This window comes from Rhineura floridana, chromosome 9 (assembly GCF_030035675.1).
Source record: "Rhineura floridana isolate rRhiFlo1 chromosome 9, rRhiFlo1.hap2, whole genome shotgun sequence".
Classification (NCBI taxonomy): domain Eukaryota; kingdom Metazoa; phylum Chordata; class Lepidosauria; order Squamata; family Rhineuridae; genus Rhineura; species Rhineura floridana.
The window spans coordinates 122,252,824-122,271,035 of record NC_084488.1 but is presented as its reverse complement, the minus strand read 5'-3'; the positions used below and the strand labels follow the sequence as shown (position 1 = coordinate 122,271,035).

The 18,212-nt window shown below is 44.1% G+C and overlaps 1 protein-coding gene across 3 annotated transcripts in view; it reads left to right on the top strand.

The window, feature by feature from the left end:
• Positions 1-18,212, top strand: part of ALMS1 (ALMS1 centrosome and basal body associated protein) — a 105,789-nt gene that overhangs the window by 83,350 nt on the left and 4,227 nt on the right. For 2 of the 3 annotated variants that reach the window (XM_061583566.1, XM_061583568.1), the window contains 6 exons: positions 1,588-1,705; positions 7,644-7,880; positions 10,968-11,212; positions 12,264-12,432; positions 14,201-14,264; positions 17,406-17,505. In XM_061583566.1, coding sequence (XP_061439550.1) covers positions 1,588-1,705; positions 7,644-7,880; positions 10,968-11,212; positions 12,264-12,432; positions 14,201-14,264; positions 17,406-17,505 — 933 coding nt within the window. The remainder of the gene's footprint in view (positions 1-1,587; positions 1,706-7,643; positions 7,881-10,967; positions 11,213-12,263; positions 12,433-14,200; positions 14,265-17,405; positions 17,506-18,212) is intronic. The other variant, XM_061583567.1, reaches the window with a different exon arrangement.

The following is an 18,212-nucleotide window of genomic DNA, read 5'->3' as shown; positions in this document are numbered from 1 at the left end:
GAGTGTAACTCTGTTGGTTCTCCTTGATCTCTCAGCGGCGTTTGATACCATCGACCATGGTATCCTTCTGGAGCGACTTACGGATTTAGGAGTGGGAGGCACTGCTTGGCGGTGGCTCTGCTCCTATCTCGGGAATCGTCTCCAGAAGGTGATGCTGGGGGAACATTACTCGAGTCCCTGGGTACTCCAATATGGGGTCCCGCAGGGTTCAGTTCTGTCCCCCATGCTTTTCAATATCTATATGAAGCCGCTGGGTGAGGTCATCAGGAGTTTTGGAGTGCGTTTCCAGCAATATGCTGATGATACGCAGCTCTACTACTCCTTTTCATCTTCGTCAGGTGAGGCTGTTGATGTACTAGACCGCTGCCTGGCCGCGATAATGGGCTGGATGAGAGCTAATAAACTGAAACTCAATCCTAACAAGACTGAGATGCTGTTGGTGGGAGGGCCCTCTGCCCAGATGGTTGACGTTCGACCTGCCCTAGATGGGGTTACACTCCCCCTAAAGGAGCAGGTACGTAGTTTGGGGGTCTTATTAGATCCTCTCCTGTCACTTGAGGCTCAGGTAGCCTCGGTGGCACGGAATGCATTCTACCAGCTTCGGCTGGTAGCCCAACTACGACCCTATCTGGACAGGGAGAATCTCGCCTCAGTTATCCATGCTATGGTAACCTCTAGATTGGACTACTGTAATGCACTCTACGTGGGGCTACCTGTGAAGACGGTTCGGAAACTTCAGCTAGTGCAAAATGCTGCGGCCAGAGTTCTCACTGGGACAAAGAAATTTGACCATATAACACCTGTCCTGGCGCAGCTGCACTGGCTACCGATATGTTTCCGGGCCAGATTCAAAGTGTTGGTTCTTACCTATAAAGCCCTAAACGGCATCGGACCGCAATACCTGGTGGAACGCCTCTCTCGCTATGTACCTACCCGTTCACTACGCTCGACGTCGAAGGCCCTTCTCCGGGTCCCAACTCATAAAGAGGCCCGGAGATCAACAACTAGATCTAGGGCCTTCTCGGTGGTGGCCCCCGAACTATGGAATGCCCTCCCAGACGAGATACGCCTGGCGCCTTCTTTGTTATCTTTTCGGCGCCAGGTAAAAACCTACCTTTTCGCCCAGGCTTTTTAAACATTTTAAATTTAATTTTAAACCTAATATGGATTTTAATTTATAAACTCAATGGCAATTCTATTTTGGATTTTTATTATGTTTAATGTTTTTATAATTGTATTATATTTTTCACACTTGCTCATATTTTAATTGTGATTTTATTTGTTGTACACCGCCCTGAGAGCTTTCTGCTATACGGCGGTCTAGAAATGTAATTAAATAAATAAATAAATAAATAAATATTGGGGGATAATTCCTTCACCCTTGTGGTGGCCACTGAAGTGCCAGTTTCCAAGGGAATGTCTAGTGGGCATAGTGTTCTAAAGACTACCTAGGTGGTTTTTCAGAACCAATGTGATGGCGTATGTGGGGGGAGGGAGAGGGAGACTGTCTGATCTGATTCTGAACAATGAGAAATTAACTTACAATCCTCTGAAGTCCTTGCGCTTCTGCCTGATTCTTTCCTTTAGGCAACAGACTCTTTCATTTCATCAGATTCAGTTTCTACCATCAGCAGCTCCCACGGACCAAGCCCTGCTCTCAGTAACAAGCGGAGCAGGCGGATGTTAAACAAGGCTGTTCAAGCAGGTGAGTAGCTCAGATTCAGAATCCACCTTTACGTAGCTGCTCTTGTCTTTTTGTTGAGATATTCTTCAGAGTCTAGTGGGTACTTCAGTCAGCAAGGTGTGCTTGCAGAGTTTTCTCTGTACATCTTTGCAGCTCAGATCCTTTCAAACATGGATAACAAACTAAACACATGAAATAGCACTCCCCTTCTCTGTACTGGCGTCTTCAGTATCAGCAGGCAGTTCCTTTCTTCGTACTGTGGGCTTTCTAAACGCTGGCCTCGTAATAAACCTTGGATCAGAGAGCCGACTCGTTCCATTGGATCTTTATTTGATGAGGTGAGTTTTCCTCCATGTCTGTTCTGTAATGTCTGTTCTGGAACAAGGCTTGTACAACAACAGAGGCACGTTATACAGTTGTGCAGTACTTTCACACACACCCCTTACTGAAACTGGAGCCAGGCACAGTCACCAGTATCTAAGAGGGCATGTACTTCAGTCTCCTGCTCTGAGGTAGAATGAGGGATGTAAGTATTTCCACATTGCATAAAACAAGCATGGAGTTTGGCTTATAGGATACAGCATCGCTGGAGTTTGTGCTTTTTTAAGCAAGTTTCTCACTTTTAAGAACATTCGCTAATAGTTTAAAAAAAACTTGCAGTTTAAGAACGTATCTATAGCCCACAGATATTTCTATCAAACTTTAAAAAGCAGGGAAATTGGGCAGCTATAGTGAATCCACCAGGGGAGCAGGAGACCTGACCTCCTCTCTGAGATACTGTACTGCCCTACAAATTTGTCAAAATGCAAACATAATTTGGATTGGTCTTTCACAGTCCAATCCACTTCCTGTGTATCTTTGGTAATATGTGCTTCTGAGCATATGGTGTGTGGTGATAACACCTGCAATCAGGCCTGCATCTCCAAAGATGGAGAATTACATTTTTTGTAAGTTTGTTGGTGTTCTTCTTACTTTGCTTCTTTCCTGCATTAACTACTGCTTCTACAGAGAATCTAACCTAGAAAATGATATTTCTCTCATTATCCTAGAAATCTGTGTCAAATTTATTTTTATTCATTTCAAATTCTTTTTATTGGTCAATGTCATAGGATGGTGAAGACAGCCTTTTGTGTGTCAAACTGGAGGTTATGTTCTATTTCTAGTTTGGGCTCATTAACAGCTGAATCTGAAACTGCAGTTTGATGTAAGATCAGACTGATTACAGTATGTTGCTACTTCAGCAATGACTATAACTGTTGGAAAAAACATACTCGGCCTTCCCAGGATGCATGTTTTCAGCCTGCTATGCTTAAACCACTCCACTTAAGGAAAGGTGGGCATGGTCAATTAAAAATATAGAGCACACCTAGAAATTTACTAGAATATATTTCACCTCCCACTGTTTTATCTTGTGTAAACTGAGACACTCCTCATGTCCATTGAAGACTATTCTGAAGAATAGTCTGTGCCATTATTCCACAATTGTTTTTTGATGTTTTTAAGTGTAAATTTTGCAAAGTGTTGCTGTACTTCACATGTTCACAGAAACGAAACAGAAGCAAAAGAAAATGATTTACCATAGGAAGCTTCACTAAAATTGCAAAGTAAATCAAACATATTTAAAGTGACTATCTGAACTATAAAATGAAATGGACTGCGTTCGATTCCGAATTATGGCAACCCTATGAATAGGGTTTTCATGGTAAGCGGTATTCAGAGGGGGTTTACCATTGCCTTCCTCTGAGGCTGAGAGACAGTGACTGGCCCAAGGTCACCGAGTGTGCTTCATGGCTGTGTAAGGATTCGAACCCTGGTCTCCCAGGTCGTAGTCCAACACTCTAACCACTGTGCCACACTGGCTATCATCTGAACTATATCAAGAGTCTTAATATTGTTGCTTCCTCCTTGCTAAAATAAGACCAGCACAGCACATATCTTGTTCCTGTTATTTGGGCTGATTGCAAGTGTTGCCACCACTCACCATATGCTCAGACACATATTATCAAATTATTCCAAGCTACACAGGAAGTGGATTGTGCTATTAAAGACCAACCCAAATTGTGTTTGTATTTTGACAAATTTGTAGTACAGTCCAATAGAGAGGAGGTCAGGTCTCCTGCTCCCCTGGTGCATTCACTATAGCTGCCCAATTTCCCTGCTTTTAAAAGTTTGATAGAAATATCTGTGGGCTATAGGTACATTCTTAAACCGCAAGGGTTTTTTGCCTATTAGTGAATTTCTCTGCTTTTTAATCTGAGAGGTAGGAAATGAGATCCTGTGCAAGTTTACTGAGAATGGATTGATCATTTGCATGCTTAATGAGTTCAGTGGGGGAGGGCATGGGTGGGGGGATGGAGGAGGGGAGAGGGAGGGCAGGTTTGATCATTTGTATGCTTATTGAGTTCAGTGGGATTTACCCTGTGCAATCATACTTAAGATAGGTGAAACTGACCATGGGGGAGGAGGAGAAAAGGGGGGAGGGCTGGAATGGGCAGGGAAGGGGAGGAAGAAGGAGAGAGGGGAAAGGAGAGGGGAGGGGAAAGGAGAGGGGAGGGGAAAGGCAGGTCTGATCATTTGCATACTTAATGAGTTCAGTGGGATTTTCTCCTGTGCAATCATGGTTAGGATAGGTAAAAATGACCATTAGAAAGGAGGAGAAGGAGGGAGAAGAGAGAAGATAGAAGGGGGAGGGGAGCGGAGAGGAGAGGGAATAGGAGGGAGGAGGAGGGGAGGGCAAATTTGATCATTTGCATGTGTTTTGAGTTCAGTGGGATTTAGTCCTGTACAATCATGCATAGGACAGGTGAAACTGACCTGGGGGAGGAGTAGGAGTAGGGGGAGGGAGGGGAGGAGATTGGGTGGATGGGTACTCGGCAGAGTGAAAGCCCCTTCCCTTTCCAAAAGGAAAACCTTGTTAACAGTATCATTGCTTTTCAGGGTTTTCCCCACCTTTTTATTTTACAGCAGACATATGTAGTCTCCTGCCCAAATTTAAACCAAAGCTGTCCCTGACCACATCCACTTCAAACCTTTATTCCACTTTAGACAATCATGGCTTCCCCCAAAGAATCCCGGGAAGTGTAGTTTGTGTAGGGTGCTGAGAGTTGCTAGTAGATGCCCTATTCCCCTCACAGAGCTACAATCCCCAGAAGAGGTGTCACTGGAGCTGTCAGGGGAATAGGAATCTCCTAACAAGTCTCCCTTCACAAACTATACTTCCCAGAATTGTTTGGGAGAAGCCATGACTGTTTAAAGTGGAATAAAGGTCTGGTGTGGGTGTGGCCCCCTGAGTAGCCAAGACAATCATCTGTGAGTCTGGCTTTAGAACACTGACAGTTGGTTCTTACTGAGCATTACTGCACTGTAGTCCAATGTTAAATTTCTTAAATTAATTAAAAATCAGCTATGCATTTTTTTAACTTTTAAACTGCAGAAGATGAAGGTCGGATTATGGGGCAAGGTCAGTAATAGGATTACATGTACTCTGTGAACATTGCTGATTTTTGATTAATTTCAACAGATTATGAGACCACTGACCGAAAAAAGCCCAACAGGGGTCTGGATTTTTTCCTTCTTGTTTTACACTTTGAACTCAAGATTCTCTGCGTGTTTTATGTATCGTCATAAAAACCTAGAGGGTTGTTAAGCAAACATTTCTGAGTTCAAGACTAAGTTTTATAAGCTTTTGTTTTGAAATGAGCTTATGGAAAGCAGCAGAATGGCATGGGGGTATTTTCAATTTAACATGCTGGCAATAATATACTCTTGTGGCTGTATAATGGAGAGTCCTGCTGGGTCAGATGAGAGGCCTATCTAGTCTAGCATCCTGTTCTCACTCATAAACTTCTAGAGGTTGAAAAATGAACTAGAAGTGTCTGCTGAAATCCCAGAGTCAGGTTTTGTCAAGATGTTCAGTGATGAGAGCCAGGCTCCATACAAGGGTTTCTTGTTCAACAGACTAACGTATATGAAAAAGGAAATACATATATTCAGAAAATTGACATGAAAGCTGCTTCACATATGACAAAATTAATACACAGAAGTCATAAATCCTGTATGTAGACTACTGCTTCTGACAATTTTGGTATGTGTACATGCAATGCTTCATTATGCATAGTCCTTGTCACTGTGTAATGATGCTTCAGAATCTTCAAGAAAGGGGAGTCTGCAGTCTCTCTCTTCCTTTGCTCTACAGATTTATAGCCAGCAAGTCCTGAGGTTCTAGTTTCTATACAAAAATATATTTTTGCTGTTTATGGTTATCAGTACAAATTTGTCAGCCAGTGTTCTGTTTTCTAAAGGCTCGGTGCGGTGGCCACAGCCAGCCACTCTGGGTTCCTGGATGCCTGGGGAAGGAAGATACACCCACAACACAGAGTGTATCCCTCTGCTCAGTCTGAGATTGAGGTTCTTACTGCCACCAGATAAGGATTTAAATACTTTCACAAGGCCACACCTTATCAAACAGACTCTTGAGGTGGCGTGGCGTTATGGCTTCAGGCGTAGGTAGTGAAAATAAGGAGAGACCACACCAGGTTTATGAACAAAGAGTTTACTAATATGGAAATGATATGGAGTTTAAGCCAAGCAAAAGTTATAGGGAAAGAAATGCAATGCCCCAAAATTACAGAAACCCAGAATATCCTTTTGGAGCAAAAGGAAATTAAAACTGGTTAAGCACAAGCCACTTGCTCTATTCTAAACAGTGCCTAAACTCATCAGGCTCTCAGAAGAACCTTACTATCTCTGGGCTTACCAAGTTTTTCTTTATCATGCTGAGATCCATCTTGATCTAAAGGCTTGCTATCTCTGGAGTCCGGCCTTGAACTAAAAAACTCCAGGGTGGCCATAAAGATTCTTCTTGTCGATCATATGCCCCATCCCAGGAGATCACAGGAAGTTATGGATCCCCCAGACTGAGATGTAACTTTACTCACATATGTAATGACAGCTTCCCAGTCTTGATATTTGTGCTGCCAGGCCAGGTCATGCGATCAGCCTGGCCAGGTAATTTGGGCAGGTTAACTCTACAATCCCCAGTGAACAAACAGGTAAAAACAGGCATTCGCATAAAAAGTCACAGTCCAGGACAGCAAAGCCCAGTTCCTTCAAACTCAGAAACTGAGATAAAATTGAAAGAGAAGCTTTTCAGATCTTGTTTCTGTTTAATAACTTTGAGCAGGTTTCACATGGGGTGCTAACTATTCCAGAAAAATAATAAAAATGCCACAGAATTAAATGCAGGATGTCTTCCAGCTGTGACTTGGCATCCACCCATTCATTGCAAGATGGCTTTTTTATTTTTAAGTTCTGGAGTTAATGAACTGTTGTCAAAGCCACTGCATCCAGATAAAGTTCAAAATTAGACTGACAGGCCTGTTCCTCTGAACTTCATTCTTCTGCACTGTAATAATAGTTTGTGCAGGCTTCATGCTAACTTGGATGAGCTGCAGGCTTTTTTTCAGAACATGAAATAAATGTACAAGCTGTAGGTTTAGATGCCTGTTTACCCCCTCTCCAAATTAAACAGTTTTACTCTATTTTTAAAATGCTGTATGATGAAGGAAAAATGAAACAAATGGCTCTGAAGCTCATTTGTCTATTAGCTTTATTGTAAGTATTTATTAGCATTATTTGTTGCTGTCTGTTGGGCTGGCTTAGGAGCCCAGGGATGACATTGGGGGGGGGTGAGACTGTTACAGGTGATGTTGGAGCAGGTTAGAATCTGCCTCTGTTGTGGAGCAGGCGTGGCCTGCTTCCTTATTCAAGGGTAGGCAGTGGGTGTGGCTTGGGCAAGACTTCCTCTTGGGTGAGATGCTATACAGGGTGAGTGGTGGTTGTCTTTTAAGCTTGACACTGCCTATATCTGCCATATACTGGAAGGGTCCTCCCAAAGTAATCTTAGCTAACTTGCTTGATGCTGCATCAAGATGTCAAATCCTTTTCTTTTGAACCCCAGGAGACTTTGAGATTGTGAACAGTGCAACGAAGAAGCACACTCGAGATGTCGGCCTGACTTTCCCCACCCCAACATCCAGCCAAGCAAGGCTGCGGCAAGACCTACAGAGTGGAACAGAGTATGAATTTGCCCAGTCAGATGGACTCATTCCAGAAAGCAAGGGCAAACAGAAGAGGCAGCCGAGCAGGTTTCTTGCAGAAAAAAGGCCAAGAAGGAACAAGCCGCAGTGGCTGCAAGGTCTCTGACAAATGCTGCATCTTTTGGATACGGGGAAGCACTTGCAGGGCACTCTGTACTTCTATCTGTTACTGCTGTGTTGCTATAAGACCTGACAGTCAGGAACACAAAATCGGGGAGAGTGCACACATCATAAGGAGTCAAGGGTGGATAAAAAAACCAGGGCCCTCCGCCACCTGATACAGGGATCTGTAGGGAAGAGCCACCTGTGCTACAGTTCCTGCCCCTATTGGTAGGCATGTTCTTGGCTATCTACTGAGTGAGTCCTTAGTTCCACTGGGGAGGCAAACAATGCTGGCAGAGGGCTTGGGGCAAGACAAGACAGATGAGGGTGTGTTGAAAGCACATCTAACCTGAGCAGGGGGTTGGACTCGATGGCCTTATAGGCCCCTTCCAACTACAATTCTGTGAATCTAGCCTATCTCTAGCAGTTGGGGATAGGCATAATGCAGATGAAAATTCCAGTTGACCTTTTACAAAATAAATAAATGAATAAATTGGAGGGGGGGAAGCACTCCTATTTCATGTTCCTCCTCATCGCCACATTCTCTTCTCTCTAGACTGACCAAAGGCAGGTAGGCTGCATTGCTTAATCCAAGGGTGAGGAAACTGCAGCCTTCCAGATGATGTTTAACTACAACTCCCATAACCCCTTACCATTGGTTGTAATGGAAGGGGCTGATGGGAATTGGAGGGCCTCATCCCTGGTTTAATCCAGGAAGTGCAGGTCAGCATCTGATTGCAAGACACCCTGAGGCTCATTCCTCCAGTGGCATCTCTTGGGTTGATTCCCCACCGTCACCGCCCTCAACTTTGCTGCTTGGGTTTCTTGTGGAGTCACACTAGCTCTGTAGATATTGATGCTACTGCTGTCTTAAACTTTAGCGCAGCAGCATGCTAAGTTCAGGCCAGAAAGAAAAAGAGCTCAAAATTACACCACCGCAGGCGGCCTCATTTTACTTTATTTAATTTATATAATAATTATTTATATTCCACATCTTTGGCCCTCAAAAGGGATGTCAGACCAGCAAACAAAACCTACAAAGCATAAAATCATGCTAAAACAATAAACGAAGAATAAAATAATAACTGAGCAGCAGCAAAACCCCTTTAACCATTGGCTGGGCTGTAGCTTAGTGACAGAGCACCTGCTTTTCATGCAGAAGCTCCCAGGTTCAGTCCCTGGCATCTCTGGGTAGGGCTGGGAGAGAACCGTTTCTGAGATCCTGGAGAGCTGCTGCCAGTCAGTGTAGACAGTGCTAAACTAGATGGACCAGTGGTCTGACTCAGTGTAACCCCTTATACACCCAGTCGATCACTGTGCTCTGCAGGTGAGGGCCTCCTGCAGGTACCATCTTAACAGGAGGTCCGTTCTGCACAACACTGGAAGTGGGCCTTTCATGCTGTGGCACCTGAGTGCTGGCATTCCCTCCCCTTAAATATTAGCCAGGCGCCATCTCCGTTATCCTTTCGGCACCTATTGAAGACCTTCTTTCAACAAGCCTTTTAAGCAGAGACCTTATCCCAGTCTGCATCTGTATTGGAACTGCTTTTTAAGATTTTTTAAAGTTGTTTGTTTTAAAGATCTTTTGTTTTTAAGATGTTTTAAAGTGCTTTTAGTATTTTTGTTTGCTACCTGGGTTCCTTCTGGGAGGAAGGGCAGGATATAAATTTAATAAATAATAAAATATAAGGCAGCTTCCTATGTTTCTAACCAACAAAAACAATATTAGAGGGAGACAGTGCAACTCATCAAAGGATCTTTCAACTGCTGCCAAAATACCCCCTGTGAGGGGCCCTTCCACATCTTCTGGGCCAGTGAATTCCACGGCCTAGTCTCTGCCTGGTCTTATGTCCTCCACTTCTTCAAAGGCATGGCATGTATGTGGTCCTCCCTTGGTGGCTGCAGCATGCAGGCGTGGAAGAAAGTCCTTCTGGTAACCCAAACAATGGAAGATTTTAAAGATGATAATCAGCAGTCTGAATCGAGCCCAGAAGCAAATAGGTTTAGCTTAATCATGTGAAGATCTGGGAATTTTTCTGCTGCCTGTCTCCTAAAGCTACGAAATACCACATTGATTAAAACTATATTGAGCAAGATGTTTTAAATAAACACTGCATGAGAGGAAAACATTTGTTCCTTAGCTTTGACCGTACTTTGCCAGTAGATCCAATATCCTCTGCATTTACTTTTCTATTCTACATTGGTTTTTATTCCTTCTCACTTCTTGTTTTAGAGAATGCAGCTCATCATAGTCCAGTCCCTGCTTTAAGTGGTTAAAAAAAGGGGGGATCAGGGGAGGGATTCTCAGATACAAGACAGAAGAATGAATATATTGTACTTCAAGAACCACATCAATAGTGGCTGGCGGGGATAGGCGTCCCAGCCTGTGTCACTGCAGCTTCCTGAGAGGAAGAGGTGGCAGGGAGGCCACCACTCTGCAGACATGCTGCTAGGAGTGCTAGGATGGCTCCACCAGTGTGTCCCCACAGCAACGACCTCTTCCCCTTCTCTCTCCCAGTGAGCCACGGTGATGCCAGTTCCAGGAGGCTAGATGTCTGCCTCTCCTTGCTGGCTGCTCTTGATGCACCTGTTTCAAGCGATGTTCTTTTTGAAGGATCCTTTGAACAAAGAACAAATACTGAAACCCAAGCAAACAAAATTAAGACACAGTGGTAATAATGCATAATAAATACTGATTCAGTAATAGTGTTCTGTCTCTGGAAGACCACTTTGTTATTGGCCAAAATCTTTGCAAAGACCAGATAAGATTGCAAAGCACTAAAATGTTGTACTTGGTTGTGTGTTCTTTCCACTCTCTTCCTTCACTCTTTGTTCTTTGCCATATTTATCCTTGCAAAAACACTTTGGGAATCAGAACACATTATGCAGAGTAACACGTGTGTATATGCGACTGTGCTGTGCGTATGCCTACTTTGAATGTTGTCTTGGACCTTTTCCAGTTGCAGGCGACAGGCCGAAACAAAAGGTACATTCCTCCATGCTTGTGCATTCCTGTCCTTTGTAAGTAAACTCTGCAAAGAATGAACATTTCAAGCTACATTCCTTTCTTCTCCCTGCCCCAGGAGTCTCTTGGTTTGTTCCAGCAGAGGATTTAAAATCTGACTCCAACAAAGGAAATGGATCCAGCTTTATTCCTGATTCTGGTCTCTCATGGTTTGAAGCTCTGCCCAACCCAAAGCCTTGGCGAGAGCCCCTCCGAGAGAAAAACTGGCTTGAGGATCACAGTGGTCTCCAGGTGTGTCTGATGGCTCCAGCGAGAGACGTTGAGAATAAGCCACCCCCACCTTTTGTGAAAATGACCCTGCAGGTAAAATCCAGGCTCTGCTTTTGGACTGCTTGTCTGGCTTTGGCTGTCCATTTTGTGAGTGCTTTAGATGTCAGATGAATTCAACCACTTACTAGCTTAAGAGAAGCAGCATGTGTGGTGCTGTGTGTGTGTGTCTTTTCCCTTCCCTCTTTAAAATATGAGAGAGAGACACTGTAGGTGCTAGGCAGGAATAGAATAGAACCTGTTTTGGTTTCTCTTCCACTCTGGTTCTCAGGTAGGGGTGCACAACACAAATGGCCCCAAGGGCCAGCTCTTGTGCTGGGTGCTGAGGAGGGGCCACTCCTTTAGCACCCAGCATAAGCATGGTGTGCGTCGGTAGGAAAAGGCTGGTGCTAGCAACGCCCTTTTGCTGCCAGTGTGCTGCATGCTTATGCTGGGCAGCAAGGAAGAAAGTCAGGGTTGCACAAACCCATGCAGTTCAAATGCCACAATAGAGAAAATAAGACTCAGACTTATTTTCCCTGTCCTCAGTCCAAATGAAATGGTTCTCGAGCTTCCTGCCCTTGTCATCACTCTTCTGATGGCAAAAGGCTGAAATTGAGCACGAGGGTAGTAAGGATGGGAAAAATATTCTCAGCTGTGCTCCCATTGCCCTTTTGGCAGATCTTGCAACCAGCAGGCTCCTGTGAACCCCATTCTGCAAGACTAATATTGAACTGTGTTAATTTTCTCATCTATCCATTTCATTTACAATCACTGAGTGGCCTCCGCTATTGCATAGAGGCTTTTTTGTTCCTTGTGCCTGCTCTCTCCAGCGTGTTTAAGCTTAATTATTTATCCCTTTTACAAATATGTAGCTGCACTTATTCCCAGTCTATTATCTTTCTGTCTGTCCAAGAGCAAAGCATTTGTTAACAAGACTCACAGAAAGATCTCTGGCTTTATAATGCAGTATTCTGTACATTGCAAGGTAATTCATTTTCTGTGGCATGTTCTCAGTGCTTTGTTATTGGGTTAGCTATTTTTGACATTTCTGCAGACTTGAGTTGGAGGTTCTGAACCAACTAAATCATTTAATTTTCCAACTTAGGAGTCTCTTGCACTGCACCGCCCTGATTTCATTTCCAGCTCTGGGGAACGTGTGAAACGCCTCAAGCTAATCATGGAAGAAAGGAAACTACAGAGCATGCTCCAGGGTGCAAGAGAAGAATTATTTAATCCTCATGAAGAGAGAAGAAGCTACCATCTTCCTAACAGAGGTACCTCCAAATTATATATGTGGGCTCCGGGCCAAAGAAGTGGTTGGACAAAGTTTCTACTGTTGGAGAGGCAAACTACTGCGTTAAAGAAGCAGCTTGTTTCTGTAACACCCCCTCTGTAGACCAGTTCCTGGGAATCACAAGTGGGGAGAGCACTGCTGTGGTCGTGTCCTGCCCATGGGCTCCCCATCAGGGCATCTGGTTAGCCATTGTGAGAGCAGGGTGCTGGACTAGATGGGCCTTGGGCGTGATCCAGCAGGGCTTGTTATATGTCCTTAAGTTTGGCAGTGGAAACTACCATAGCATTAATAGCAAGCAAAACTGGCTGTGTGTGCTGCTCTCTCCTGCATATTTATATTGCTTATTTGGGTCATGGACATGATATGTTTCTGTACCACTATTTGATAGACACATCTTGTTTCTCTCTGTAGGACTTAGCATCAGGTAAATATATGTAGATTACATTCAGAAAAGGCTAATGAAAATTATTGGAAAGTGTACTGCGGTCTTGGAGAGCTGTCCCATTTTAACCCCAAATAAAAAAGGCCTCCACCTGTGACTAAGAGATGTCCCTGAGAGATTGCCTGCTCTTTACCAGACAATCAAATCTTCAGTGTGCAGCTTGGGGGACTGTTTTGGATACATTCTAAAGCAACCATAATCGGCTTTGAAGCAACAGCTAGCCCCAGTGTGCTGGATGTTACTACATGAACTAAGAGTGTGCCGTAAAACATGCCTTTAAATCCTTTTCATTGTGTAGGAAATGAGTATCCTTGGCAGAGAAGTCAGTGTAGTAAAGTTTCCCTGAAGGTAGAGAGTTTGGCTGCATTTTACCCTATAGAGTCTTAGAATCATAGAATAGTAGAGTTGGAAGGGGCCTATAAGGCCATCAAGTCCAACCCCCTGCTCAATGCAGGAATCTTCTCTACTTTTCTGTGAATAGTTCTAGCCATTGACAAACGAAGAGGCTGGCAGCTATGGAAAAGTGAAGGCAGTAGTTGCAGAGTAAAATACAAGGTGTGTGCAAGCTCAAAGCACCCAGGCCTCCCCCGTCTTCCCATCACCCTCTAGTCCATAGGCCACATTGCCATTTGGGACTAGGAACAAATGTAGGTAAGGCTATGGAGTGGTCTAGTGTAGTGGCTAAAAGTGTGAGGTGGGAGCCAGGAAGTTCTCTGTCCAACATTTTATCTGTACTATGTGTTTGTCTGGGTGGCCTTAAGCAAAGTAGTATCTCTCAGCCCCAGGTACTATGGGGATAACAACACTGGCTACTTTACAGGATTGTTCTTAGGATTAGTGGGGCAGTGAATCCTGAGTCTTCCCTTTCTTTTCTTTTTAAAAAAAGAATAGTGTTGCACAAGAACAGTTCCCATGTTATAGTCTGTATGCAAAATACTGCTGTAGCTGACCTGTGGCCCTTCCTTCGAGAAGCTTGTTAGCTCTGTCCCCACCCTCTCCCTTACTTTTAGCTGTGACTGTTAAGCTTTGTGTTGGCCTCTGTGGTTCCTATGGTCCAAAAAGGGACAGGAGGAAGGAGCCCACTCTCTGTCAGATTGGCACAATGCCCTCTGCATCAGAGGATGAAAGGAAGCACAAGACCTCAGTGCTGAGGACTGATGTCCTCACCATGGTCCACTCTCTTAACACCATCAGGTCTTACGAGCTACTGTCTTGGCACAGCAGCTTGTGGGAGGAGAACATCAGTTGTCTGGCACATTAAAGTTTTGAATTGTGCTCTATTCAACAGTTTCCCCCCTCTGTTTAGACTACAGGGCTCTACAGAGGAAAAGAGCAATTTCCAAGAATGAAATGGTTCAGAGATCCAAACGGTAAGGCTAGTTTTTGATTGTCCTTCTCAGAGGACAGCTCTGTTGTATTTTTGTGTATGGACAAATATGAATAAATATTATAAATGATGCAGGAGTTCTTCCATATTCCATTTAATCTGTACAAGTTAGAAAATTAACAAGGCACATGGTAGGTCCCATATATTTTGGTGCCTGAAAATCCAAAAGGCATAATTTCTCTACCCTTAATTTATATGTGATACAATCTAGCAGGCAGTTAATTTCCTTAAGGCCAAGTTGACTGACTTGGAGAAGCTGAAAGAGGCAGAGAGATTGGTGGATGAGGTGTCTGAAGAAGAGGGGTATGACCCCTTAGTTAGGGGTAGACAAGTTTGCTACCAAATTGTTCAGGGTTGTGAAAACAAAAATGGATGGTGAGGAGCTCAAAAAGAATCTATCCTATCCTAACTCAGTGAACTGGGCAGTAAAATGGCAAAGGCAATTCAATGTAAGCAAATGTAAAAGGATGAACATTTGGGCAAAAAAACCCCTAATTTTGCATATACGCTAAAGCAGGTGTGGGAAATCTTTGACTCTCCAAATGTTGCTGAATTTCAACTCCCATCATCTCTGGCCATTGGCCATGCTTGCTGGGGCTGATGGGAGTTGTAGTTCAGCAACATGGGTTCATGTTCCTCACACCTGCACTAATGAAACTGACCTGGCAGTGACTGACCCTGGGATTGATAGCTCGATGAAGATGTTAGCCCAGTGTGTTGCCACTGTGAAAAAGGTGAATTCCATATTAGGGAAAGGATTGAACGTAAAACTGCCAATATTATAATGCTGTTATGCAAATCCATGGTGTGACCACCCTTGGAATACTGTGTACAGTTCACTTCCCTCCCCTGACAAAGGACGCTATAGAGCTGGAAAAGGTTCAGAAAAGGGCAACCAGAATGATCAAAGGGATGGAGCAACTTTCCTTATGAGGAAAGGTTGTAGCATTTGGGGAGAAAAGGCAAGTAAGAGACATGATAGAGATGCCTCCCTGGGCTCCTACTGGGAGGAAGGGTAGGATAGAAATTGAATAAATAATAAAATAAATAAATACAAAATTATGCATGGCAGAGACAAAGTGCAAGGAGAGATGCTTTCCTCCCTTTCCCGTAATACTAGAACTCTGGGCCATCCAGTGAAGCCGAACGTTGGAAGATTCAGGAGAGACAAAAGTACTTTGCACAGTACATACTTAAACTCTGGAATTCACTCCCACAGGAGGTAGTGATGGCCACCAATGTGGATGACTTTAAAAGAGGCTTAGGCAAATTCCTGGAGGAAAAGTCTATCTTCTACTTCCACTGTTGGGAGGCAATATGCCTCTGAATACCATTTGCCGGAAGTCGCAAGTGGTGAGAACACTGTTGCACTCAGGTCCTGTTTGCAAGCTTCCTAGAGACACCTGGTTGGCCATTGGACTAGGCGGGCCTTTGGTCTGTTATGTTCTCCTCACAAACTCCATTGAAATGAATGTGCATAACGGCTTCCTACTGGATTGTGTCCCATGCATTTTCTATGCTTTAATAGCATCCTCAGTTATTTATTTGAGGCCCTTGCCTTGTGCTGTCGTTGGAGCAGCTCTTTAAGACCCAGCGGGAGATGTTTAATGCATAAATGGGTAACTTAGGTTTTTTTATCCCTTCCGAGAATGTGCAGCTCCTTTTAAATTGCAATTTCCTATGCGAACGTGCTTCAAGAACACAAATCTTTATAGCTCTGGATATATTTTAGCCTCGGTATTTTAAATGTCGGATGGAGGTTTGTTTATGGTATGTTGTAAAGGCCGATTGCCCATTCAAACTGACTTCATTTGTTTATTTCTGGCAATTTTCCAAATAAGTATTTTGCATAGAAGGAGAGAACAGGCAGAGAACCAAGGTACTGGACAGGGAGGACTAGTTACAGATGATGTGGTAAGAATGTACTCGCCGAGGGAAACATCCTGTATCTATTCTAAATGAGCTGTTTTACTCTTTTCTGCAATACTTAATATTGAACCAGCTAATTTTCTTTCTTTCTTTTTAACAAATTCATTCCTTTTAACTGCTAGAGTTGTAAAAGGGACTTGATAGATATTTCATGTCTGGATCTGGGAATCTAGGGTGTATTTTAAGGAAAGAACTGGGAGTGATCCACAGCCATTCTCCTGTGTAAGACTAATTGCTCTTTATTTCATTTCTGCAGCATTTCAACAATACTTTCTTTTTCCTCCAACATGTGCCAGGTTCTTTACTTCTTCTCCTTCCTCTTGGCAGGGAGGCTTTGGGAGACAGTGCAGCTAGAAGCACAGCCCTGTGCATATCTGCCCTGTGTGGGGAACCGCCAGGACTGTGGCTTGCAGCTTCTTCCTAGAAAGTAAATGGAAACCTGAGTATGGAAGTGGTTCCACCTACCAAGGCTGGCCATTCTCCTCACCAGGAGGAGCTATAAAAACTCCCTGTTGAGGCTGGGAAATTGCTTGGGCCGCAGTAAGCATTTCCTGGCTTTGACCCCTTGGCTTGACCTTCCAGGTCTGCCCTCTGACTTGATTCCTGGTTTCTGGCTCCCACTGGACAGGTGCCTGTAGCCCAGCACTGACAGCGGGAATCCTGGGTGTTGCTGGAGCCCCCTAAAGCAGTTGTTGCTGCCAGATAGCTTTATGAGGCCATTGGACTTAGGGACCTTGCCCATCCTTCTGTAGAAGGGATTGACGCTACTTCTTAGAGCCGGGTAATCATTGCCACTTCTCTTCTTCATTTATGTTTGGTGCCTTGTTTCCATGAGGCTAGCAAATCCGGTTAGTTGGAAGACCACCACTGGGACAGGTTGCTTCCTGAAAGAGGGATCCGTTGTTGAAATTTGAGCCCACAGCAGATCCTGAATTTGGGATTTGTCTGGAAGGGTTTCATCCTGGCATTGGCCAAAGTGAATAACTGCAAGAGCACTACCCACACTTTAGTCTCTTGACCAACTTTAGGACGCAGCAGATTTCATGAGAGCCTCCAGGTCCGTGTTTTGGCCCTGAGTACCGAAGAGATCACCCCCACTGACTCAGCAGTGCAGGACTGACTGTAGGGATGCTAAGCAAGGGTTCACTGGGGAGCAGTTTCTTCACATTTCTTCATTTTATCGTTATTCTGTTAGTATCTATGAGCAGCTGCCTGAAGTTCGAAAAAGAAAAGAAGAAGAGAAGAGAAAATCTGACTATTCTACGAATCGTTTAAAGGCTCAGCTTTATAAAACGGTAAGTGGTTTATCTCTCTACCCCTCTTTCTTTCCCAACCAGCCAGCCTTCCATGGGTGACCTGTGGGGCAGGGCAGGGGGAGAGTGTTAAGCACATACATTGGATTGTTAGTGGCAATGAAATATTTCCTGCGGTTTCCATCTACAGACCTTGAATTGCTGCCAGATTAGCCACAAGCATAAAATACCCCCCCCAATATCCCTAAACTGGGTAAAGATGCTGAAAGCAGTTACAGCAAATCGTTGGAAATAGGAGTAGATGGCAAATTTCATCTGATTTCAGTGGAGATATGGGATTTTGGCTGAAAAGAGGCTCTCGCCAAATGCCTTTTTTTTATCCAACCTGTGCTTTGACCAAAATGACTCGGGGGGGTTTCCCCATCAGTTTAAAGCCTTTGGGCTTTTAAATTCTGGAGACGCTTTTGTTTTTACATGCCAGGATCCATCCTCTGCATGTGTTCTCTTTCCAAGCCTCCATATCTCAGGCCAACAAAATATGTACGATAGTTTTAAACGGCAGCCATGCCTGGGTGAGACAGAGTGAGGGGCGCTGCTGAAATAGTTGATGCCATGTGCAAGTGGAATCGGGAATTCTGCATATGAACAGGTGAAGTTGCCATCTGCTGACTAGTACTGTTAGTCTGTCTAGCTCAGTGCTATCTAATCTGCCCAGCAAAAGCTCTCCTATGCTCCCAAACGAAGGCTTT